This window comes from Fistularia commersonii, chromosome 10, assembly GCF_037954325.1.
Source record: "Fistularia commersonii isolate RoL2024-O1a breed Wild chromosome 10, RoL_Fcom_v1.0, whole genome shotgun sequence".
In the NCBI taxonomy this organism is placed as follows: Eukaryota; Metazoa; Chordata; class Actinopteri; order Syngnathiformes; family Fistulariidae; genus Fistularia; species Fistularia commersonii.
In genome coordinates this window covers 14,947,624-14,971,919 of record NC_141293.1, presented here as the reverse complement: position 1 = coordinate 14,971,919, position 24,296 = coordinate 14,947,624, and the positions used below count along the sequence as shown (strand labels likewise).

The 24,296-nt window shown below is 52.1% G+C and overlaps 3 protein-coding genes and 1 long non-coding RNA gene across 6 annotated transcripts; 2 read left to right on the top strand and 2 right to left on the bottom strand.

Annotated features, from left to right (window-relative positions):
• Positions 1–2,121: 2,121 nt before the first annotated feature.
• LOC147230553 (tropomyosin-1-like) lies at positions 2,122–7,115 on the bottom strand. Of its 2 annotated transcripts, none has more exons than XM_086153953.1 (9): positions 6,970–7,115; positions 5,909–6,052; positions 5,436–5,569; positions 5,244–5,361; positions 5,015–5,085; positions 3,505–3,580; positions 3,357–3,419; positions 3,206–3,275; positions 2,122–2,911 (listed from the first exon to the last, which is right to left on the bottom strand). In XM_086153953.1, the coding sequence occupies exons 2-9, from the start codon at positions 6,041–6,043 to the stop codon at positions 2,829–2,831; spliced, it is 750 nt and encodes a 249-aa protein (XP_086010079.1). In that variant the 5' UTR covers positions 6,044–6,052; positions 6,970–7,115; the 3' UTR covers positions 2,122–2,828. The 2 variants fall into 2 exon arrangements, with proteins under 2 accessions (XP_086010079.1, XP_086010081.1); XM_086153955.1 differs by having other exon boundaries at positions 6,874–7,033.
• A 136-nt stretch (positions 7,116–7,251) lies between these two features.
• Positions 7,252–20,013, bottom strand: LOC147230552 (rho guanine nucleotide exchange factor 2-like). The gene is made up of 22 exons (XM_086153989.1): positions 19,568–20,013; positions 17,177–17,339; positions 16,334–16,401; positions 16,191–16,254; positions 15,932–16,064; positions 15,715–15,818; positions 15,066–15,209; positions 14,715–14,965; positions 14,284–14,409; positions 14,080–14,197; positions 13,748–13,996; positions 13,596–13,672; positions 13,349–13,521; positions 13,118–13,185; positions 12,812–13,036; positions 12,617–12,730; positions 12,473–12,528; positions 12,198–12,239; positions 12,074–12,124; positions 11,735–11,995; positions 9,233–9,374; positions 7,252–8,806 (listed from the first exon to the last, which is right to left on the bottom strand). The coding sequence occupies exons 1-22, from the start codon at positions 19,622–19,624 to the stop codon at positions 8,757–8,759; spliced, it is 2,736 nt and encodes a 911-aa protein (XP_086010115.1). The 5' UTR covers positions 19,625–20,013; the 3' UTR covers positions 7,252–8,756.
• A 138-nt stretch (positions 20,014–20,151) lies between these two features.
• Positions 20,152–22,679, top strand: LOC147230551 (transmembrane protein 79-like). 2 transcript variants are annotated; one of them, XM_086153992.1, is made up of 5 exons: positions 20,152–20,555; positions 21,270–21,467; positions 21,547–21,741; positions 21,826–22,051; positions 22,207–22,679. In XM_086153992.1, exons 1-5 carry the CDS (start codon positions 20,537–20,539, stop codon positions 22,400–22,402), a joined length of 834 nt encoding a protein of 277 aa, XP_086010118.1. In that variant the 5' UTR covers positions 20,152–20,536; the 3' UTR covers positions 22,403–22,679. The 2 variants fall into 2 exon arrangements, with proteins under 2 accessions (XP_086010118.1, XP_086010116.1); XM_086153990.1 differs by having other exon boundaries at positions 20,165–20,446.
• A 447-nt stretch (positions 22,680–23,126) lies between these two features.
• LOC147230550 (uncharacterized) lies at positions 23,127–24,266 on the top strand. Its single transcript, XR_015106716.1, has 3 exons — positions 23,127–23,435; positions 23,689–23,751; positions 24,061–24,266. It is a non-coding gene; the product is annotated as an uncharacterized LOC147230550 (long non-coding RNA).
• The last annotated feature ends 30 nt before the right edge of the window (positions 24,267–24,296 follow it).

Sequence of the window (24,296 nt, the reverse complement as noted above, 5' to 3'; positions counted from 1 at the left end):
GGATGGACATGGTCAGCAACAATTCTCAGGTAGGCTGTGGCATTGCAACGATGCTCAATTGGTACCAAGGGGCCCAAAGAGTGCCAAGAAAATATTCCCTATTACACCACCACCAGCCTGAACAGTTGATACAAGGCAGGATGGAGCCATGCTTTCATGTTGTTGACGCCAAATTCTGACCCTACCATCCAAATGTCGCAGCAGAAATCGAGACTCATCAGACTAGGCAACGTTTTTCCAAACCTCTATTGTCCAATTTCGATGAGCTTGGGCAAATTGTAGCCTCAGTTTCCTGTTCTTAGCTGAAAGGAGTGGCACCCGGCGTGGTCTTCTGCTGCTGTAGCCCATCTGCCTCAAAGTTCGACGTACTGTGCGTTCAGAGATGCTCTTCTGCCTACCTTGGTTGTAACGGGTGGTTATTTGAGTCCCTGTTGCCTTTCTATCAGCTCGAACCAGTCTGGCCATTCTCCTCTGACCTCTGGCATCAACAAGGCATTTCCGCCCACAGAACTGCCACTCACTGGATATTTTTTCTTTTTCGGACCATTCTCTGTAAACCCTAGAGATGGTTGTGCGTGAAAATCCCAGTAGATCAGCAGTTTCTGAAATACTCAGACCAGCCCTTCTGGCACCAACAACCATGCCACGTTCAAAGTCACTCAAATCACCTTTCCTCCCCAGACTGATGCTCGGTTTGAACTGCAGGAGATTGTCTTGGCCGTGTCTACATGCCTAAATGCACTGAGTTGCCGCCATTTGATTGGCTGATTAGAAATTTAGTGTTAACCAACAGTTGGACAGGTGTACCTAATAAAGTGGCCGGTGAGTGTATGTGTTTATGTATACATTTATATAGATATATTTGTATAAATATGCATATGTATATATACACACATTTATATATATATGAGTGTGTGGTGTTAAGAAAAAGTTAATGTCAGTCGAACTGAAGAAGGAAATCATAGCTAAACGCAAGTGTGGTGATCCTGTCACAGATCTCACCAAGCACAACTTGCCTAAGTCAACCATCTGCACATTCCTTTGCAACACAGATGCTCTAAAGACAGCTGATGTAGCTAAAGGGGTGAATAAATTAGCGAAGCAAAGGTCTCAAGAGAAGTAGAAAGTTGTTATCGGATTCATGAAAGACAGCTTGCTGGAGATGGCGTTAGCACGGGTCTCATATGCCAGAGGGCTTTACTTTTGCTGATGTAGTGATGGAATCAGGTTATTTTTAATTCCTTCCTGTTTTTTGCCACAAATAGACCCATGAGGAAGTTTGCATGCAGTATGTTTTGAGGGCTGGAGAACGGATCAATACGATTTACATTGATTTCAATGGGAAACATTGATTTGGTTCCCACACTGAATAAGAATGAATTATTAAGCCGAGGTTCTACTGTATATACACATATATACATACCTGTATATATATCTGGGCCCGAGCTCACCTGAAAGGGACTGATGTGAAGTGGAAAAGTGTGCTGTGGTCTGGAGAGTCTACATTTCAAATTATTTTTGGAAATAATGACCGTCATGTCCTCCGGGTCAGAGAGGAAAAGGACCATCCGGATTGTGATCAGCCCAAAGTTCATAAGCCAGCGTCTTTGACAGTATGGGGGTCTCATTAATGCTTAAAGAGACATACAGGTTTTGGAAAAAGATCTGCTGCCATCCAAGCGGCGTCTTTTTCAGAGACGTCCCTGCTTATTTCAGCAAGACAAGTCACATTCTGCTAGCATTGCAAACAGCATGGCTTCATGAGGGAACTATTTGGTGAAATAGTCCCTAAAAAGGATGAAACTATCATCCTGCAGCACCCCCAGGAGGCCGGACGCTTCCCTCATCGTGATGCCAACAATTGAACCCTTTGTAATAGTTCCAATAACTGAACAAGATCTTCCATGTTATCGTGCCCAGTGCTGAGGATTCTGCGGCGTAAATTCCACCTTGTGGATGATGATGTCAGCAGCCAGATTAAGCTGCTGAGCAAAGCGATACGCATAATGGTTGCTCTTAAATTGTTCAGGGATCTTTTGCTGCACCTCTCACCTCTTCTCACCACACAAATAGTCATTTGTAAACTGGTTGTAGGGAGAAAAACAACCAAACCACCCTGTGCATGTTCGTACCAGTGACAGTGCTTTTATTCTGAAAATCTTTGCGTTCTGAAATACAATGTTGTCTCACCGGTTAGTAGGTAAACACATTTCACTGTAGAAATGGGGGTAAGTCTCTGGCCTGCGATTGGTTCACCGTGAGCAGCAATGGAATGCTTCGCTGCCACTGGCTGATCCTTGAGACCACGACCCCTCCACGTCATCATTGGCTAAATGGACGTTAATCAACAAATCAATATTAATGACACACAAAGCTAATCAAACACAGGCTTGAGGTTAATTGGTTGTTAGTTGATTCATTAACAAGGGAAAGACAGTTAAAATCCCTTTTAGACAAAAACTAGCCGCCCCCCCCCTCCATCTGACCCGGGCAAAGGCCCCGCCCACGGCGCCCGGGTCCAATCACATGTGGCGAAGCTTTAAGCTCGGGTGGCGACACACACGGGCTGAGAGATGACAACAGGATGGCGGCAAAAACAGGTGAACAGGTTAGCAGTTGACCATCAGGTCAACATCCTTCATGTCTGGTCGAGTTCAACGTGGAGCTTGGCACCATTAGGGAAGGGGGGCACAATCCAGGGAGAGGAGGCGGGCCCAGGCATGGGGAGCCAATCATAGAGCTGGAATGTGTTCTATCAGGAAACATGGGGCGGGGTTTGCAGAGGCACCGCAGGAATGTTTAGCTGGGGCAGGAGTGGAGGGGGGTCTTCAGCAGGAGTTTAGCTCCTCCATGGTCTGATGCAGAGTCGCGTGAAGCTTCAGGGTCTCATTTTTGGCTGCAGTCACAGAGTCTGAAACACACACACACACACACACCCAAATGGCTCATCACTGACCGACCAATCACAGCAGTCTTTACACTTAGCATCACCGGGAAGGATTTTAATCTGGTCCCTGATTCTGGAGAGCAGCACCGTCAGAACCAAAACCAGAGGACTGCGTCCTCATTGTTGGATCTATTAACCATCTGCGACCACAGGGCCTAGCTAACCCTAACCCGATCAGCTGACCCGAAACTGAGTGAGCAATCGGACCCTTTCTCTCAGCTGCCCCCCTCAGAAACTGCCCATTTCAGAAAGTCTCACCTTCCAGGTTCTCGACTCTCTTCTCCAGAGAGGCGACGGCATGCTCGGCGACCTCAGCCCGGTCCTCCGCCTGAGAGGAGGGAGACACTGGGGTAAACAAGGGGGTACATCAGGGAGATCCGAGATCGGCAAGAAGGAGACGGGTCCTTACTTTCTTCAGTTTGTCGGTCAGAATCTTGATGCTCTCATCATAGTTGTCCTCCCTCAGAGAGAACTGAAACACACACATGCACAGTCGTCAAAGAGGAGCAGTTAGACCACCTGGCCAATGAGCTTCATGCTGACCTCTGACCCCCTACCTTCTCAGAATGAGCCCTCAGAGACTTGCAAGTAGTCGAGATGTTTTTTAGTTCCTCCTCCAGAAGTCGGGCCTTACTGGAGGTCAAAGGTCACAGACAGAGTCAGAGGTTACGCTCAGTCCTGATCAAACTCAGGTCTCCAGCTCTGGATCCTCAGAGTCAGAGGTCAAGTCTGTTCATGTAAGTCATGCCGAGCAGCAGGAGGAGCTGAAGCGGAAGCTGGAGGTCAGAGGTCATGGAGGTAGCGGGAGCTTCTTTGGTTTGATAGAAATGGAGGTGAGGTGACCCTCTGTACCTTGTTCGAAGATGCCTGCAGGCTCTTCAACGATTGGTCGTAAACCCTCAGCTGATCCTCCAACCTCCAAACTTTACTATTCGATAGGAAGCGAGAAGCAGACGGACAACACGCGGCAAACATGCAGCCATGCCCACACGTTTCCATGGAAACACACAGAAGGACAAAAATGGAGGCAGATGGAGTTGTTAGTGAAGCGGTGAGACTTCAGAATGATGTCACTCAGCCCAAATCAGCTGTTTAAGAGAATGACCGCTCAGGAAAGCATGGCCACTCTGACCCCAACCCATCCCAACCCCAACACCCCCTGACCTGATGACAGCACAGGACAGTATGGCCACCGTGACCCCACCACAACCCTGACACCCACCAATCCCAACCCCCTGACCTAGTGACACCAAAAGGATACACGCCCCCCCCTTGACCAAACAGCGACCGTACTCCCTCACCGTACTCCCCCATTCTAACCCCAATCCTAACCCAAATGACTGCACAGGGATACATGGCCGCCCTCCAGCACAGGTGTCAGCAACCCTGAGTGAAACAGAACCCTCAACCAGAACCCTTTCACTCCAACCCCCATCAGTACGTGTGTGTGTGTGTGTGTGTGTGTGTGTGTGTGTGTGTGTGTGTGTGCGTGCGCGCGTGCGTGTCCTTGCATGAGAGCAGATGTGAGAATGACCCACTGGGCCTTGGAATGAGATTATTTATTATCTAGAAACCCGTTCTGGGCTGGAGGCTGGCGAGGACGTCAGTGTAAGGACATCCATCATCTTCCAAACTTAATATCCACGTGAGACATGTTATGAGTAGTTTGAGGGTCACCACACAACAAGATGGTTTCCACTACCAGAACACCTCACCCCTTCACATGTATACATGCACACACACGGACACAGAGCTGCCATGCAAGGCGTTAACCAGACCATCGGGAGGAACTGGAGGGCTTGGTGTCTTGCCCAAGGACACTTCGGCATGCAGACAGGAACCGGCAACCCTCCAATGGGAGTGAGGCCCGCTCTGCCAGCTGAGCCACAGAGACTGTTACTCTAGAACTTGGCTGGAATATTTACGCACTTTAATTTAAAAACAAAAACCGTGCTGTTCCCAAACAGGAACTCCAACTTCGAAATCCTAAACTTCTTGTCTGATGAAGTCCCTCAGTGGGAGCAGCATCATGAATCTGTTAGGCGTGTGTGTGAGTGTTTGCACAACCTCTCAGACTGCGTAGCTCGATCTTCAGCACGATCCAGGTCTCGCTCCACCATCACAAGTTTACGAGCCACCTGCCAAACACATTCCAGAGATTGTCCAATCCTGAGCCAGTGCTACTGGTCCAACCGATGACATCAAAAGTCAGCTGACCAGGTGTGATTGACAGCCAAGCTGACCCAAATACTATGGAGGTTAAAGAGTGTTTGTGTTTGTGTGTGTGTGTGTGTACCTCCTCATATTTGCAGTCGGCTTCTTCTGCAATGTGTTTAGCTTCTCTCAGCTGACTTTCGAGTAGCTCAATCTTTTCAGTGTCCTTCAGGTATCTGTTCTCCATCACCTTCATATCCCTGAGAACAAGCATAACCTCAGGACTTGTGTGCATGTGTGTGTGTGTGTGTGTGTGTTTTTGTGCACGCCTGACCTCTCACTGTCATCGGCAGTCTTCTCCATCATGTCCAACTTGCTGAGGGTGGTGGACAGTCTCTCCTGAATCCGTTCCAGGTTGTCCTCACTGAGTTGCAGGTGACGGTTCAGAGACGTCACCTCCTCCTCAGCCTGAAGGACAAAGTGGATCTTCACATCCCAGGTATGAAGACTCCATGTGTTTCATTCACTGGTACTATTTGGCCATCGTGACATTTCCAGTTAAACATGTTCTACTTCCTCTTCACTACAAACTTGGTAATTTGGTTCAGAACAAGAACAACCGCTGAGTGACATTATGATCTTGGTTCCTGCAGTAATCAGTTCAAAACTTGACACAGCAAAGGTTTACCAAAAATGAAAATGTCCTGAACCGATCTGTTATTGATGGAGATCCAGGACAATACCGGTATAGAAGTTCAGCATGGTACACCCATCATACTCTGATTGTGTGTGTTTGTGTGTGTCCACCTGCTCCCTGGCCCTCTTCTGCTGTTCCAGATGTTTCTGCAGAGACTCTGCCCTCTCCTCAGCTTCTTCAGCCTTATCCTGCAGGACCTTGATCTTCTTCTTCACCGCCTCAATGCTGTTCATTCCCCCACTCATCTTCTTCTTCTGTGGATTGAAAAAGCATAAGGTGACCACCGAGCAGGAAGTGTGGGGTGCATTCCAGACAGAAGGTTGCTGTCATGCAAAAATCCTAAACCTCCAACGACTGCATAGTTTCCGTGCTACAGTATCGATCACGCAGTATTGGTACAGGAGTGTATTTCTAGCAGTACTTGGAGAAGTAAGGCGTCCTACTGCAAGAGGAAGGCCTGCCTCCCACCGACTGGGAAGCAGGACCGGGATGATGCCGCCACACCAGACATCATTTGGCACCAGTTTAACTGAGGTCAGACTGATGGACACGTCACACACAATTTATGGGGGCGGGTCATGTGACCAGAGTGTGTTTGAAGGAGGACACGAACAGTCTTTCCATGGGTAAGTGGCCTGTCTCAAACAGAACTCTGATGATTGTTAAAGTACACAACGCAGCAGGTGTGGCAGATGTTCTACAGCAGCAGGGCAGGTCTCTCCAGCAAACCCAAGACACTCAGACACACACACACCTTTAATGTGATTATCAGTGGAATGTCGTCAGAGATCCGATGACAATATATATATAAACACACACACACACACACACACACACACACACACACACACACACACACACACACACACGTTCGAATCACAAGTCATATGACGAATGACACCGCGTACAGACGGCTAGACATTAATATTTGAAGATATTGGAGCCTCCCGCCGGAGGAAAGCGTCACCGCGTGGTGTTTGACGTTTCTCCGGGCGTAAGATGACGCCTGGGCGCCGGTGATCGATCACTTGTTACCGTGTCGATGACGCGCGCCGGCACACCTGCACCAAATCACCTGTTATCGTCACGTCCCTGTTAGCAAACAAGCTAGCAAGTCGTGAGCAGAAAAGACAGTTCGCGGCTAACAGGCGGATCAGGACCCTTCTCTCACTTGGCGAAGCCGCCGCTCCTCGGACAAACGCTGGTTTGGAAGCTCCGCTCTCCGTTCTTCCGGGTCTGCTCGGGGTCCGAGTCCTGGTTCTTATCGTCTCCGGTTCCGTCCTCAGGCAACTCCCAACCCAAACTCCACCCACTTCCGGGTTCAGCTTGCCAAACAGGAAGTGACGCATACCCGAGTCGCCTTTCCAAAATAAAAAAATAAAAATAATAAAAATAAAACCGTGGCAAGGAAGCTGCTCGGGGTCGAACCACACTGGAAACATGAAGACACATCTATTGAAGAAGAATTTATGGAAAAATAATAGCATTTCAGCCACAGAGAAGAGCACATGGAATTACTCAGAGAATGTAGATCCCTGGAAGGCAACAGTCTGCCAGCTTGCGCAATGGAAGTCAAACCTTTCTCCAAATGCCAAGGGTCTGAAGGTAGAAATGAATAAATAAACTAAGCAGTCACAATAAATGGGCAATACCGCAGTTTATGTACAAAGAAATGTTCATTGCAGAAGGTTTTTGACTTTGGACCTTCTGTCATATGATCAGTCGGTTCCTCAAAAGTCCTTGTGATGTGGAACCACTCCAAGAGCCAATGTTCTCCAGCAATGATCTCCAACAGAAAGACATTTCAAGAGCAGGTCCTTTTTAACAGCAGGAACGTTTCAACAACATTCTGGGGTTATACAACTTCTTCTTTAAACTTTCTAATAGCAACAATTTTCACACAAACTACAGAGAAACACTGGAGACATTTTCAAGTCACCTTAATCAGACTACAGCGTGACCATCGGATATAAATAAGGTTTATGAACCTGAGGGAACCTTCAGACAATCTTCAGAAAACTTGTTTTTCCTCGTTGGTGGAGAATCTTCTCAGTCTTTGGACAAACAGGAGGGAGAATAAAATCCAGCTTATATCAATGACAAACATGCTTACAGCTCAGATCTTTGATATACACACAAATATTTAAAATGGCATTTCACATCACGCTTTAGCCACAGTCCAGAACCGGAACCAGAACCTGAGCCTGCTGCAGGCCGGCAGATGTGAAAGCTGTGTTTGGGGGGGGGGGGTTCAGTCTCTTTTAGCCTCAGGAGGTCCCTTAGACCCAATCGGCAGGTCCTTCTTCAGCTCCTCTTTTTAAGAATATCTTCATCGACCCATCCTCATTCAGTTTCTCTTTCCATTTCAACAGCTCCCTTATTGTGGGACTAACGTAGTTTAGTTACCATGATAATGCCGAAATATGGCCGTGACGATAGGACAACCCCCCCCCCCATGAGGACACGACGTTGATGTTTCTTCATAAATACAGTTTCATTCGATCAAGTGTGGGGGCGTCGGCCTGAAGTAGTGTGAGGACCAGAGCCCGCCTGCAAACCCAGTGACATCACGCACCCCGGGGTCAAAGGTCAGTCAAAAGCAGGAGGCAGAGAACATTTTAGCTGAGAATCAGACGTTAAAATCCGAAGTTTAAAAAAAACGACACTATTGTGTTGAAAGATGCTAAAATCTGGAATGTTGGAAGACATTTTCACACCAGCATGGAGCGCCGGTGGTCCAGAGGAGCATGATGCCCAGCAGCCCACCCTGTAAACACATCACACGGTCCTTCAATGTTTGGTTTGAAAGCCCCTTTGAGGAGCCCAGAGATGACCTCACTTCCTCTCTGTGGTTCCGAAGAGTCCGACTGTCTCCTGCTTTCTGGACGCTTCTGACATGACAGCGATATCGTGGTGACATCACGCTGGCAGCATGGTGGATTCAGGGTGACAGCGGCGTTAACTGGGGTCTGCCCCACATTCGCTCTCCTCCGGGATATCCTGCAGGTCTGAGAGGTCAGAGGTCATGGGTTAAAGCAGCTTTGCATGGAGGCGGTCAGGAAACAAGCAGCAAGCCAATGAAGAACAATGTGATACACCTCGGCCTTTAGTTCTGTTTGTCTATCTATCTAACTGTATATGAGTCGGTCTGTGTCTGACTGTCTGTCTACAGGGAATGATCCTAAGGAACCTGCTGGGCCTTGGGTAGAGAACGTGAACCAATGATATAACAGAAAGTACTGATGGATCCTCGTCTTTGGTCCACTCAGTCTGGTGTGTGTGTGTGTGTGTGTGTGTGTGTGTGTGTGTGTGTGTCCTGCTGACAAGGACAGGGGTGAAGCTCTGCCTTCATTTGACTTTATTGGAGAAAAGGACAGATTCCAAAGTCACAGGAAATTTGCGATCAATACAATGATTAGGGATTGATGTATCACCTCGGGGGCTGTCAGAGCGAGGAGACACCTTCCCCTCCTCGTCTCCTTCCTGGAGGCCATCTAGCAGATCAACTGGATCCTGACTGGCCAATGGGGCGAGGGGGTGGAGCTCCAGCTCCCTGCTGCCTCGTCTCCTGCTAACCTGTACACACACACACACACACACACACACACACACACACACACACACACACTTGTGACCTTTGTGAGCAACCATATTTCTTGACATCTCAGTCGTTTCAGTCATTCTAAGACTATGATTACTAACAGTTGTCATAGCTCTTTACATACCACCGAATGCTAACGCTAGCACTGCGCTGGCCGCCTGCTCGCAACCGTCAGTAAAAAACAACTGTCCCATCCAGCTGAGATACTTGTGGTTGCCAGTGTGTTTAAGGACTGTGCTCCGCAAATTCTCCCAGCATGTGGAATGTGCAACACGAGAGGAAAAAACTCAGGCCCATGTTTGCTCTTAACATGAGACGCGCCTGCAAGGCCACCGCCACCCCCAAAAATCCCCACCCCGCCGGATCCGATCATCTCTGCCTGAGCGTCATGGCCATCTCCACCCCCTTCCAGAGGAAATCAATGCCTCAAACAAAGACCATCCAAACCTGGCCTGAGGTACTTCTCTCCCAGAGCCGGGACTGTTTCTCCCAGACTCTCGGGAGTATCTTCAACCACCGCAGCATCCAGAAACACAGACAGCATGGTGGACTACATCAAACACTGCAAATACTCTGAGACTGGAAACCAACAGATCGGGGTTTACCAGTGAGGACCGGATCCTCCTCAGAAATAACGAGTCCGCCTTCAATCAGGAGATGAGACCCTGTACGGCTTCGCTGGTTCCCGACTGAGAAGAGGGATTAAAGATACCAAACTTGGAATGGAAAATTGAGGAACACTTCTCAAAGAAGGACCAGAGAGGGCTGTGGTAGGGCATGAACCGTGTCAGCAATCACGGGTAGAAAGCCCATACCTGTGAGAGCCAAGGAACTCAAGTGTTTATTTGCCTGCATCTGGGCCCCAGGCCCTTGACAAAACCCCCATCAAGCAAACTGCCCCTCCAGAAACAAACCGCTGCTTCAGGAACATGCAGTGAGACAGGGGCTGAAGAACGTGAACCCCAGGAAACGCACCAGCCCGGATGGACACCCTGGGAAGGTACTCCGGGTCCCTAACACCAACCATCGTCCCTCCGTGCCTGGAGTCATGTATGGAATCCACGTCCCCAAAAAGCCAGCTACGGCCAATCCAGAACCGTTGCATTCATGCAGGTGGCCATGAAGTGTTTTAAGAGACAAGTCTCACAGCAAATCAGGCCCTCCATGCCTCTATCTCTCAACCTCCACCACTCCACCCAGGACGCTACCAGCGCAGCGCTCCATGCCGCACTCAGCCACCCGGGGAACTACGCCAGAGGCCCTTCATACAATTCAGCTCCATCTTTAACACCATCATTCCAGAGAGATCCCAGTGGAGAAACTGTCCCACCCGGGCATTTCGATCCCCATCTGCCTCTGGATCAAGGACCTCCTAATAAACAGCTCACAAGCTCTCAGACTCAGCCTCCACCATCACACTCAACTCTGGCTGCCCACAGGTTGTGTTCTGGTTGTGTACCAAGCCCCCTCCGTGATCGGACTCCTCTCCGATGGGTGGTGCACAGCAAACATCCTCACGCTGAGCACCACGACAACAAACAAAATCATGGTGGACTTCAGTTAGGAGACGGAGCCAGCTCCAATAGCACTGAGAACCTCTCCTGGTCTGCCCTTACGACAGGAGCGGTGAAGAAGGCCCAGCGGCGACTCCACTCCCTGAGGGTGCCCAGGAAACCCAACCCGGACGAGAAGCTGCTCGTGACCTTTTTTCGTCCTGACATACCGCTTGGATGCACGGTGGCTGACAGGAGAGCACGGCAGAATGATTGACTCGGCCCAGAAGATATGGGGCCGCTCTCCACCCGGTCTGTGGAGTCGCAAACATCATCAAGGACTGTTCCCACTGTGGCCGCACCGACCCTCAAGAAGTATCTTCTTTCCGAAGCCATTGCGACATCAACCACCACAAACAAACCCAACACGACCCTCCACACCACACTCCTCCAGACTCCGGTCCCAACATAGCTCACAGTGTATTATTCATTTTTGGGTTTAGATCTCTATACTTACTCCAAATGCAGTCCATCTACCTCAGCTCCCTTTAAGAGCATCCCTTCTCACTCATTATGGATTATATTATCCAACCATTCACGCTCTCATTCACACCTACGGACAATTTAGAGTCTTCAAAGAACCAATGACTGTGTTTGGAGTGTGGGGGGACAACGGGGAACCTGGAGAGAACCCACAGAGGGGAACTAGGCAGAAGAACATGGACCCTCACACAGAGAGGCCCTGGTCCAAATGGGACCAGGAAGCCTCCTCCAGTGAGGGAGCTCCTCACTGCTGCCTAAGGTCCTCCAAAAGGTCCTGTGGACAGAGGAGTCCCACTAACCTGGTCCCCCTTGGCGACCTCTCCGAGCTCTCCGTTGCTCCTCCTCCGGCTCCCCGGCCAAGCCTCCTCGCCCTTCAGCCGCAGCCGTGTCACTTCCTCCTGCAGCAGCACCAGCTGCTGGCGCAGCAGCGCCTCACCGCCGCCGTCCAGGCCCGTGTCCCGGGACATGGAGCGGCTGAGGCGCGGCCCAGGGACGGGGACGGTGGACGGGCCCATCCGGGCCCACAGCTCCAGGATGGCGTCCTGGTGGTCCACAGCCGCCTGGGGAAGGAGGAACAGGCTGATTAACCAGCCGCTGCGCCATGAATGGTCACCACATCGGCTTCCTGTCCGGCTCACCTGTAGAGCGAAGAGCTGCGTGTTCACGCTGACCAGGCGCCGGCACACTTCCTGCGGACACAGCAGCCGTCAGTATCCGCGCTGACATCGGACGGATTGCCGGTCAGACAGGAAGTGACCTTACCTCTTTCAAGGTTCGCTCCTGCAGCTGATTCCCATTCTTGTCCTGAAAAAAACACATCAAACACCCTCTTATTTTGGCGGTTCCATCTGAGCTTCCTGCCAAGAGCAGAAACGAGGTCCTCCAACTCTGAGGACATCTAGTCCATACCTCCGTAAAGGAGTTGTCATGTATTTGTCCACTACAGAGACACATCTCCTGCTGAGATGCGTCTCATCTGGAGAAACATCTAATCTGCTCATGAGAGTCAGCCAAGCTCCCGCTCAGGGGTGTGTTACCTTGGAGGAGCTGCCGTTGAGCTCCAACGATCCGTTCAGAGAAGAAGAATCGCCATCTGAAGGAGGAGAGGGTTCTGTTCAGAGCTGATCATGGTCCAGGTTCTTTCAGAGGACCAGAAGATCATATTCTAGACAGCTACTTACCGCTCACCTCCTGGTTGCCATTGGTAACAAGAAGTTTTTGGAGGTCCTGGTTACTACTGGTTACCGTGGCCTTCCGGATGCAGCACGCCGCCAACAGCTCGCTCAGTTTATCCACTGGAGACACAGAGATGATTGACCTCCTGCTGGCTTTGGTCTCCTGGAGCTTCTCTCTCCAGCAGCCAGAGGCAGCGTTACCTTCAGAGATGGCGGCGGCGAGCAGCGGCACCGCTTGAGGAGCGTGAGGTGTGTCAGCCCGGAATAAGTTCCTGTTGGACGAGGAGCCCAACCTGGAGGAGTTACTGAGCTCCACACCTCCTTCTTCCGCTTCGCTTCGAACTGTGGCCTCCAGCCATTCGGAGAAGAGCGTGGCTCGCTCCTGGTGGAGCTCCTTGATCTCACGGTCCTTCTGCTGGATTTCAGCTGAGGGGTTGAGGGAGGGCGTCGATTAGAACGCGAGCGACGGGCAGACAGAGGAGCTTCTGCAGCATCAGATCTTCTCACCTCTCAGGCGTCTCAGGAGGGCTTTGTCTTCAGTCTCGATGAGGGGGAACTCGTCTCTGGAAGGACAGCTGGAGAGGAGAAGCACAACACACAACTGCCGTGAACACGGACAGCCAACACCTTCACGGGCAGAGTTCTCCACCCTTTCTCCGCACAGCAGCTTCTGGAAGCTGGAGATCTCCAGAGGCGCCTGCTGGGAGAGCGCCAAGCCTAAGCCTGAGCGGTCCTGACCTGAGCGCCGCCTGCTGGATGCGAGCCATCCAAGTGTTGCGGTCGTCTTTAGAGCTGGCGTGCAGCTCGTACATCACCGGAGGGGAGGAGTCACTGATCAGGTACATCCCTCGCTCCTGATTGGCAATGTCTCTGACCAGAAGGTTGCTCAGGGAGACCACCGGGGACTTGTCCTGAGGAGGACAAATGATCGGTTAGTATCTGATTCCTCTCTTCCCGGGCCGGCAGATGTTCAGCTGCCACTGACCAGTGTGGCAAAGGTGAACTTCTGGTCCTTCTCCTGAAGGAACACCAGGATGTCGGACATCAGCAGGACCTTCACTTCTGCAGGACAGACGGACAGGTGACGTGAGGCCACGCTCTAAGCTCCAGCCATCGCGCAGATCAGAACAGCAGTACCTTTCATGCGGGAGCCCTGGACCCTCCAGAGGAGCGGCCCCTCGTGGAGGAGCTTCCTCCGCTGCAGCTCCCCTCCTCTGAAGACTCCGCCACCCCGCACCTCTGTCTGTGCGCGGGGGTCCAGCCGGGCCTGGACCTCCTGCAGCCTCCTGGTGCGGTCCAGCTCCAGGACTTCCTGGTCCACCGAGCTGATCAGCTCTTTGAGAAGGACCAGCGCCTGGCGGAGGGCCCTTGCCTCCTCCTCGTTACCTGCCGGGGCCACGAGAACATCTGGATCACTATAACCCGACCTGTCACACCCGGTCTGCATCTTCGGGACCCAGGTCCCTCACCTTTAGTGTGCTCCAGTATCCTCTGGACCAGAACTGGGTATTTGGTGATTCTCTGGGTGACCAGCAGGATGCACTCCTGGATTCCATGACGCCGTAGCAGAGGACCACGACACACTCGCTGGAGATCAGCAGAACCAAACAGGACAGTCAAACTCACAAAGCCCAGTTGGACCCCCACCCTGACACCCTGTTTGGACCCCCCACCCTGATGAACTGCTGAAGCCTTCGCTCCCGGGCCAGGGTCTCCTTGTAGAGCTTCACGGCTTTGGGGTGTCGACTGCAGAACTCGGAGTACAGCTTCTTCATGTCCTCAGCAGTCTGACCTGAGAACTACACACACACACACACACACACACACACACAGAGGAGACATGACTGTGTGTAGATGACAGCTCTACAGTGTGTGTGTTTTGTCTCATCCTCGAACTACAACAAACATTGGATGTTTAATGAGCTAGCAGACTGATCCCCTGTATGTATGCTCACACGCACGCAAACAAACACACACAAACACACACACACACACTACACACACTAGCTATTCCACAGAACAGGAAGTTCATTTGAACACACTGTTTCATCAGTCTGATTGTCTCCAACATGGCCACTGCCCCCGTGTTCCCCCGAGCGCGTACCTGTCTGAGGAGTAGCTGGCCAACACCCTTGACGATGAAGTTGCCGGTGCTGCCGTCCTGCAGCCCCTGGCTCCTCAGGGCCAGCAGCTCGGACAGGAAGGCAGCGTGCAGCTCCAGCAGGGGGTCCAGGCACGGGAAGATAGCGTGCACCACGCCTGCCTCCAGCTGCACCTCCTCCAGCATCCCCCGCCGGTACACACCCTCCATGATCCGCAGGGTTCTGAGGTGATGGAACTCTGTCTGGATCAACTCTGAAGGAGAACACACACACACACATCCACGGTGAAGGGTTAGAACCGCCTGTGGGAACCAGCTGTGGAACCGTCTGTGGAACTGTTCCTAGGGTCTCACCGTAGATCACGTCCTGCTGCCTTATCAGGTCTTTGTGGAGCGTCTGCAGGAAGCTGGGTTCCACCACCAGGCTCCAGCTGTCTGCCTGGACGCTTCGGCCCTGGAGCTGCAGCTCCTCCAACAGAGGGCTCCACCACCACTCCCCTGAACAAAGCACAGGTCAAAGTGTCACCATGGTAACCACTTGTTACAGTAATCCCTATGTCTCTCCTGGAATCTTCTCTCCTCAGATCTGCCGATGATGGGGGGAATTGTCCACCAATCCATCCATTCGTGGTCGATGCTGCTCATCTTGCACTCAGGCTCAGTGAGGCTGGAGCCAATCACAGCTGTCACTGGGCGAGAGGCGGGGCTTAGCCGGCCCCCAGCACCCGTCAATCATAGAACCACATCCGGAGACATCTGACCACGCTGCAGATGGAACACCTTCTCTCCGGGTCCACGAGGACTGTGGGAATTTAGGACGCCTTCTCCGTTATTTGGTCCGATCATTACAGGTGAAAGGAGATAAACCCTCAAGAATGATCGGGTTTGACTGCAACGTTCAGTATTTCCATCGATTATCGCTATCATTCCACGGGGATGGATGGATGAGGGTTGGTCAGTGTGGACGGCGCGTTCCAATAGGTGATCGGTGAAAGGAGCTCACCGTCGTCCGTCAGAGACTCCATGGACAGAGTCCTGCTGCGGAAGTTCAGGGACTCCGTGGACTGAGACAGGATCCTCCGCAGGCCCACCGGGTCCTCGCCCACCCTAGAGGGGGGGGCAGGAGACGGACAATGAGAGGGAGAACAGCCTGGTAGGTCATGAGACTGTCACGGCGACATCACCCGCGGCGGACCAATGAGCACACAGCAAGAGCTCACCCTGCGATGTTATTGGTGGAGACGCTCTTTGCCAGCGACAGACCCGAGCGAACACGGCGAGACCCCAGCAGAGACTGGCGGAGGCTGTCGGACGGGTAGATGGCAGAACTGGGACGCTCCTTCAGCATCGGGGCTGCAAACACACCACACACAAACTTGCATGAGCACACACACTCAAATGGACATATGGACACACACACGGACCCAAAAATACATGGACACGCATATGGACAGACACACACACACACAGATTACTTACTCTTGGAGCGCAGAGCCACATTCTGCAGGGAGGAGCTGTTCCTCGCCATCGCTAGTTTCTGTTGCTGAGACACAGAAGAAGAGGGTTCATTGGTCAGACAGACAAACAGAGGAATAGAAAGAAATATAGGCAGACAGTCATACTTTCTGTTTCATCTTGTTGCAGCTGTCCAAAGTGTCTCTGCAGCGGTTGTGAATTGTTACGTTACAGCCTGAAAAACAATCAATATCCATCAATCACACTCAATCCACACCAATGAATGTTAATTAACAATGTCAAAAAGTCATTCACATCTTTCAAATAATCCAATATTATTTGAGATGAGTGGATACTTTTTCATGAATATGTATTGTTCAGTAGGATGTTTCTAGGATTTGTGTGTGTGTTTGTGTGTTTGTGTGTGTGTGTGTGTGTGTGTGTGTGTGTGTGTGTTTGTGTGTGTGTGTGTGTGCGTGTGTGTGTGTGATTGCACCCACATGTTTGTGAGTGTAATCGTATGTATGTGTGTGTGTGATGAGTTACGCTGTGATTGGCTCTTTTGGATGAACCCTGAGAACTGGGTCAAGGGGTGTGTGTGTGTGTGTGTGTGTTTAATCTGTAGTGTACATCTGTTCATTGTGAAGGCGGATTAACACACCGTCTGTTGCACACAAACATACATGGACGGTGTCAGTTTGCTTCAGTTCATCTGAAGACACATCGAACACTGAAGCCCAGGTTGGACATTCAGAGACACAGGGTGGACACGAGGTCCGACATCCAGATTGGACGTCCAGACGGAGACAAAAGGATGAACATGAACATCCGGATGAAGATGGAGGCTGGAGGTGGATATTTTTGAAGAACCCTCGGCAATGCGGTGTGACCTCTGTCCTCTGACCATCTCTTGATCCATCTTTTTCACCACTTGAGTGGTTTTCAAGGTCTTTCCTGTCTTTCCTATCAGCCTGTGTATGTGTGAGTGTGTGTGTGTGTGTGTGTGTCACCTGGACAGCTGAGGGCCTCCTTGGCAGTGATGCTGCGGTTGCAAGAGGAGCACAGCGTGGTGGAGGACACGGTGAGGGAAGTGAACAGGTGTCCATTCCCGGAGCGAGCCTCTCGCTCCCTCGCCTCCTTCTCACGCTCCTTTTGACGTTCCTTCTGTTTCTTCTGCAATCAAACACACACACATACACACATTGAAGTGCGAAAAAACACACACGCTAATGAAGGAGAGCATTGAGGTCTCCGAGGTGAGGCCCAGCAGGGGGCAGCAGGGAGGAGACACCCTGGCGATGGCGGGGAAACCGTGAAAGGGTTAACGGGCGGAGGGTCTGCTGACAGTCAGCCATCAGCTGGGGATAAAGAGCCCAGTGAGCGCAGGAGAAAGACCCGTGTGTGTGTGTGTGTGTGTGTGTGTGTGTGTGTGTGTGTGTGTGTGTGTGTGTGTGTGTGTGTGTGTGTGTGTGTGTGTGTGTGTGTGTGTGTGGGTGTATGTCATCAGACACAAGGGGAGGATTCACAGAGAACTTCAGAGCGGCAGCACCAGGAGGAGACGTCTGAGGGCGGCTCCTCGGACCTCCCCAGCCATCACTGTCCCTGACAGTTACTGATTATTGATTGGTGATCAGTGATCGCATTTCTGTGCCCCAATCCCACGCACATGTGTCACAAACCCTGTCCTGTCCCTCCTGCTCCTCAGGATGAAGATACTTTAGTTAGGCTTCAGCCCCACTGAGGTCATGTGACCCGACCAGAGAATCTAATTGGCCTGGAAGCCTCCCTAACATAAAAGTCTGTTCAACAAAAACACACACCTTTGCATCTATGATTCAATATCATGGTACATTGTGGAGGACAGCCCTATACACACACACACACACACACACACACACACACACACACACAGATACAGCCTATAGATAGACACTCACATCACACACTGGTTACACACATATTGGTTACACATGCACTTGTAACACACAGACACACACACACAAGCACACATCACATCACACACACACATTCGTTGCATATACACTTGTAACACACACACACATGCACAACCTAAAGACACTCTCATCACACACACACACACACACACACACACACACACACACACACACAGACATTGCAATCTGGTGAAACACACATTGGTTACATGTACACTTGTGGCATGTGTGCGCACGCACGCACGCGCGCGTGCGCACACACACACACACACACACACACACACACACACACACACACACACACACACACACACACACACACACACACTGCCGCCTTCTTGAAATAATGGCCAAAGGAATTTTCCAGAAAGTTCTCTTAAGCAGGCCATGTTCAACGAGGAGTTTTGGGACAAAAAACACTGGTTGAAAAACAGCAGATTATTTTTAGAAAATGATGACATAGTACACACACAGACATACACACACACACACAAAAACCAACATATTCTGGTGACACACACACACATACGCACATTGTGTGTGTGTGTGTGTGTGTCTAATTGCGGCAAAGAACACACCTTCCTCCAACCTTTGCCCCCAAACCGCCGTCTCCATGGTGACTGCGGTTTGGGGGAGTCCCTTACTTTCCTGAACTTTTGGGTGAAGCCTGAGGACCATCTTGTCGGGCTTCGCACGGACGTGTTTGTTTACGTCGTGGGTCAAAGGTCACACCTCAACCCACCGGCTTCCGGTCTGGAAGCGCACGTGCGCGCGCATACACATCTCCCCTCCCCCCGCGCGGCGCTTCCTGCAGGACAAAGCGGCCACGCTGCTTCTAACGGACACGGAAAGACCGCTTCGACCGGGGAGCGCGCACACACACACACGCACACACACCGTCGGAGTGAACCCGGCCGTGCGTGTGATCACACGGGAAGCGCACGCACGCACGCACGCACGTAAAACGGGCTTCAGCTCGAGCGAAAAAAAAACGGACGAGAATCCGTTTCCCGTTCCTGAACACTAAACACACGCAGGCAGACAGACAGACAGACAGACAGACAGACGCGCGCGCACACACATACACACACATACACACACACACACACATACATAGATACATACATACATTCATACACACACACACATCAACGATCATCTGTTCGATCCGCTCCAGCGGTGCCAGTAACAGATAGAACCGGACGGAGCGGAACCACCGGAAAGAGGCGGAAAGTAACGGAAAGAGTCGAGTTCCTGGACTGTGATCGATCCCATCCGAATGTTTGATCAGCCTCTTCGATCACCGTGGGGATCGGTCGCGTCCCATTCTGTCTGTCTGTCTGTCTTTCTTTCTGTCTCTTTCTTTCTTTCTCTCTTTCTTTCTTTCTGTCTTTCTGTCTTTCTTTCTTTCTTCCTCTCTCTCGGGTTCAGTTTCCGGTACTTCACCTTCATCGTGACGTCCTTCACCCGGTCCGACTTCCCTCCTTCCAGGAGCCGGGACATCCCGCCAATAATTAGCCGATGATCGATCCGGATCAATACGGTGCGGTGCCACTGGGTTCTGGTCTCGGTGAACGGACTGGGCGGGGCCTCCCTCTGACCGACGGCGGTCCACCGCAGCTCTGACCAATCAGAGCGCGGCCCGCTTCGCCGGCTTCGGCCAATCCCGATGCCACGTCCACTCTTAGGCCCGCCCGCCAGCAACTTTGGGGAATGGCTTGATTTGTACACCGGCGCGGGCAGGAAGCTGCTCTGGCGGAGTTAATCGCTATGACAACGTGTCAAAGGAGCACGTGATCAGTGATGGCCTATGGGACGTCCGGATATCGTCACGTGGGGAATCGACGCAGGCGCTCGCGCCGAGAGCGAGCCGCCCCGCCCTCACCGCGGGAGGCCGGACAGCTCACCACCATGTGACGTGGAACCCGGCAGACCCCGCTCCCCGGCGACCATCGGGACATAAACCAAACAGGCTCGGCACTGCGGCTCGATTCAAATCCACATCAATCCAGGCATAGACCTGAGGCAGAACGGGTGGAGGGGGCCCGGAGTCGAAAGGTACAACCTGGGGGTCCGGCTGTGCTCCGGGATGGAGGAGTGATGCGGGGCACTCACCCGGACCCGAGAGGAGACCCCGCAGGCACCGAATCCCGACCGGCAGTGTCAGAGCGCGGAGCCGGCTTGGAGGTCCAATGTCCTCCCAGAACACCTAGACTGACATGGTGACCCGTCCGGACCAAACACCTGGAGCCACCTCCACATGTTTGCCAGCCGGCAGAGCCCGGGGATTTCAAGCCACATCTGTCCTGCCTGCTTTGCAGAGGGGTGTGTGTGTGTGTGTCATCCACCTGTCAGACTGTCCCTTTAAAATATGGCCCCGCCCACATCTACAGGTATCTTCCTGGATTTCACAACATGGCAGGAGCTCCTGAGGGTGAGTCTTATCTTCTCCGCAGTCGAGGAACCGACCGGCGCTGTCAAGGGATTAGCTCTGTCAGCCTTTAGCCGCTCTTCCCTTGCTACTTTCCTTTCCAACTGTTAGCATGCTAGCGCTCAGCTGACGTCAGGCGTCACAGCGACGGGTCCGTGAAACGCCGTCGTGACGTCACGCCCACCTGTCGGTCAGTGGGCGGGGCTTGTTTCCCCGTGACGGAAGAGCCCGAGGAACCTCGGCTTCCATGCCCTTAGGGCTCCTCCTCCATGGTTCTCAGACTACGATGCCAGAGGAAGACCCAAAAGTAAGAGCGGATGCTTTGGTTGATCAATAATACAAGCATCTGAGATCCAAACCGTTCATTTATGGTCTGTTCCCACGGCAACATGCTTGAGTTGACCTTTTCACCGGGAGTCCGCAAGCCTCCTCTGATGTCTGATCCGTTATCACTGATCACTTCTATCAGTCTGAGCCAATGGATTCTTGTGATAGAAATGAGGGAGCTCAGAGACCCAAAATCAGGAGGTTCTTCAGACTGCCTGAGAAGTGCCACGTGACACCAGGAACCTCCAAAGCCAAAGGAGCTGACTGGAGCTCCGGCCATTCTTTTTCTCCTTCTCCTCCTCTCCAGTGTCTCTACTGAGTGGAAGTGCTCATCTGATCGTGGTGATGAGGTTGGTTTGGAAGTTAGACGTTCTCCTCTGCTCTCCACAGGTGGACGGGTGTCTCCTGGAAGTGTCCGGCTGGAGGACATGAAGGTGGCGCAGACGCGGGGAGGCAGCTTGAAATGTGACACGGGGCTGGAGAAGGCAGAGGAGCCTCTGCCAGATGTGTTTGTCCTCCCCTCACCAGAGGGCGGCGTGCCCCCCGTGGACCAGTACCACTGGATGAGGGAGACGCCCCCCCTCCCAGGTACACATTGCCGTCCCCCACCTGTCAGACCGGGTCTACGGGCAGGGGACGCTCACCTCACACCCATCCTTCTCCTCAGGTGGGCGTGGCTGTCCACACAGGGACCCGCTGAAGCTGGGGTTGTCCTTGACCGCCTCGGCCTTCTTCTTCCCGTTCCTGGTGTGGGGGGGCTTCGTCTTCCTGCCCTTCGACGCCCCGCTAATGGACTCCACCCCCCTCAGGCTGGTCTACACGCTGCGCTGCTCCGTGTTTGCTACCATGCCCATCATCCTAGGTGAGACACCTGTCTGTGTGCCATCTGTCTGTGTCCCACCTGCCTGTCCCTCTCACCTGTCTGTCTCACTTGTCTTTGCCCCAGGCTGGCTTGTCCTGGGCGTCACCCGTCTGAAGTCCTCGGCCATCCAGCCTCTGTTTGACCTCCGTCCATCGGCCCCTCAGGAGATCTCCGTCCACCGGCACTTCGTCTCCGACTCGGCGTCCTTGTTCCTGATCTATTTCCTGCAGCTGGCCGTCATGGCAATGTACCTGAGCCAGGAGCAGCTGAAACTCGTGTCTTTGCTTGCCATCATCTTCGTCCTCGGGCGGTGAGGAAACGGCCAATACAGCAGCAACGGCATCACCAATCGCCGCCCACAGCGGGGCCGGCCAATCGTTCCAGACCAATGATGGTCGGGCCATGCAGCCGGGCCACATAGACATACCAGCAGATTGGCTGAGAGTTTGTTTGTTTTCTCCTCAGGCTGGTCTACTGGGTGTCCACCGCTTTCGGTAGCAGCATCCGAGGCTTCGGCTTCGGCCTGACATTCCTGCCCAGTCTGGTCATGACGGCCGCCAACATCTACTTCATCTTCTCTGTGGATGCCGCGGGGTCCATCTTCAGGCTGACGCCTGCACAGCTGGCCCCGCCGCCCGGCAAGCAGAGGTTCTGGGGATGAGATGTACTTGAGAAGATTTGTCTGATAATAAAATGTTTTTTTTGTTTTGTTTTTTTTTCTCTAACTGCCCAATCAAAGTTTTCACTCAACTTTAAGCCCCACCCACCGTGCATATGTTGACAGGTCAGTAGGAGCTGTAGAAACACTTCCTGTTTTGGAGCTGAAGCGCTGGGCGGTCCGGGTGGAACAGGAAGTCGCATAGAAAAGGCTTCTTGTTTTCAGAGTTCATCATTTATGGATGGAAATGTTCAATCATGCAAATAAAACATTGCTTCATCTTCTTGGTTGCTTGTGTGACACCAGCCTTCACCCACTAACCTTCACCCCCACCCAGGGAGATCAGCGGGGGGACTCTGGGCTCCACCCCAGCCAGGCCTGGTGGCCTGTGGTTGAAGTCTGAAAGGGGTCAGACCGAGAAGAAGTACCATTCATTCGGAAGCTCACCTGTTTTTCCAGCTGAACCAGTTCTAACAAACAATGGGAAGGAAGCTCAGCAGGCTGCCTTCAGAATAAAGGAGGCCAGGCTCTGGTTGGCTGTGCTCCTCACACACAGATCCTTTTCTGAAGTAGATGGTCACTAACGCTCAGACCCAGGCCCTGCTTTGGAGACACCCTTAGCTCCTCCCTGCTCTTCCAGGCTGACCAGGACCTGATATGTGTTAGAACTAAGCACCATCTTCTCACCTGACGCTGTTCTTGAGAAAACTGATGTCCTTGTCAGGGTCTGAATTGGAACCCCTTTCCACCATGTAAAAGAGTGTGGCTGGATGTTTTCCAGCTGTGCAGTCACAGCCCTGGAGGGTTCAAGCCTCTCACCTCAGGTGGAGCTTCATTACAGGCTTTTATTTTGAAGGCCTCTTGGCCCGCAGATTCTTCAGCAGCCAGAGCAGGTTCTGGGCTCAGAGCATTCGGAGCGAGTCCATGGCGTCTCTGTCTACCAGAAGGCGCCTCTGCTTCCTGAGGCTTCGGCAGAACTGTCCCTTCAGGAGGTTCTCCAGGCGGCTGCAGGTGCTAGCTCTCTCCAACAACCCAGGTTTGACCATAGACCGCCACCTTTTCCTTCTTATGTCACCAGCAAAAACCCCTTAGGTCTCCCAAGCACGGCGTGAGGATTGTTCTCCATCAATGTTGCAGAAGCCTGCTCCTGCGGGTCAAAGGTCACAGGCTCGGACAGGCTTGGTCAATCACGTTTATACAGACATCCTGAAGCCATGAAGTCGGGACAAAAAGCAGCCTGTGAAAACAGCTGATTCTACTTATTTCCTCTGGTCCATCTCTCCCCGCAGATCTTCAACACCCGAAACACCAGCACCGCGAGAACCCGGAGGACAGGGCCGAGTCCTGCATGGGTGAGAGACCATTACAGAGGATTAGGCCTGATTCTTCCTGGTCTGTGCTGTGGTTAAAAGCCCCCCCCTTACTTCCTCACACATATGCACACTCAATATCATTATCATTATTGTCAATATTATTCCAGTCCTCATTATTAATATTATCATTGCTGTAATAACTATAAAATATAATTGCTTTCATTCTTGTTATCATTACTATCCTCCTATTATTATTGTAAATACAATCATGGTTACAGTGTCTGAAGTTCTTACCGTGTCAGACCAATGCCAGGTGTGCCTCCTTTACCTCGGGCTGCTGTGTTTCAGACACCGACGGCATCGACCCCGAGACTGGCGAGAGGGCGGGGGGGTAGCTGCCCGCCCCAGAGGCTCAGACCCCGGCGTCAATGGAGCAACCCGTCCCTTATGAAGATACACGCCATCTGATCATTCCCCACTCGTCCTCGGCGATGTCACTGTCACAGTCGCTTAGCAACATTACCCCGCTTCTGCCCCCCCATCTAATAGTTTGCGGGGTCCCTGCCCCTCGTCCGCTCGTCCGC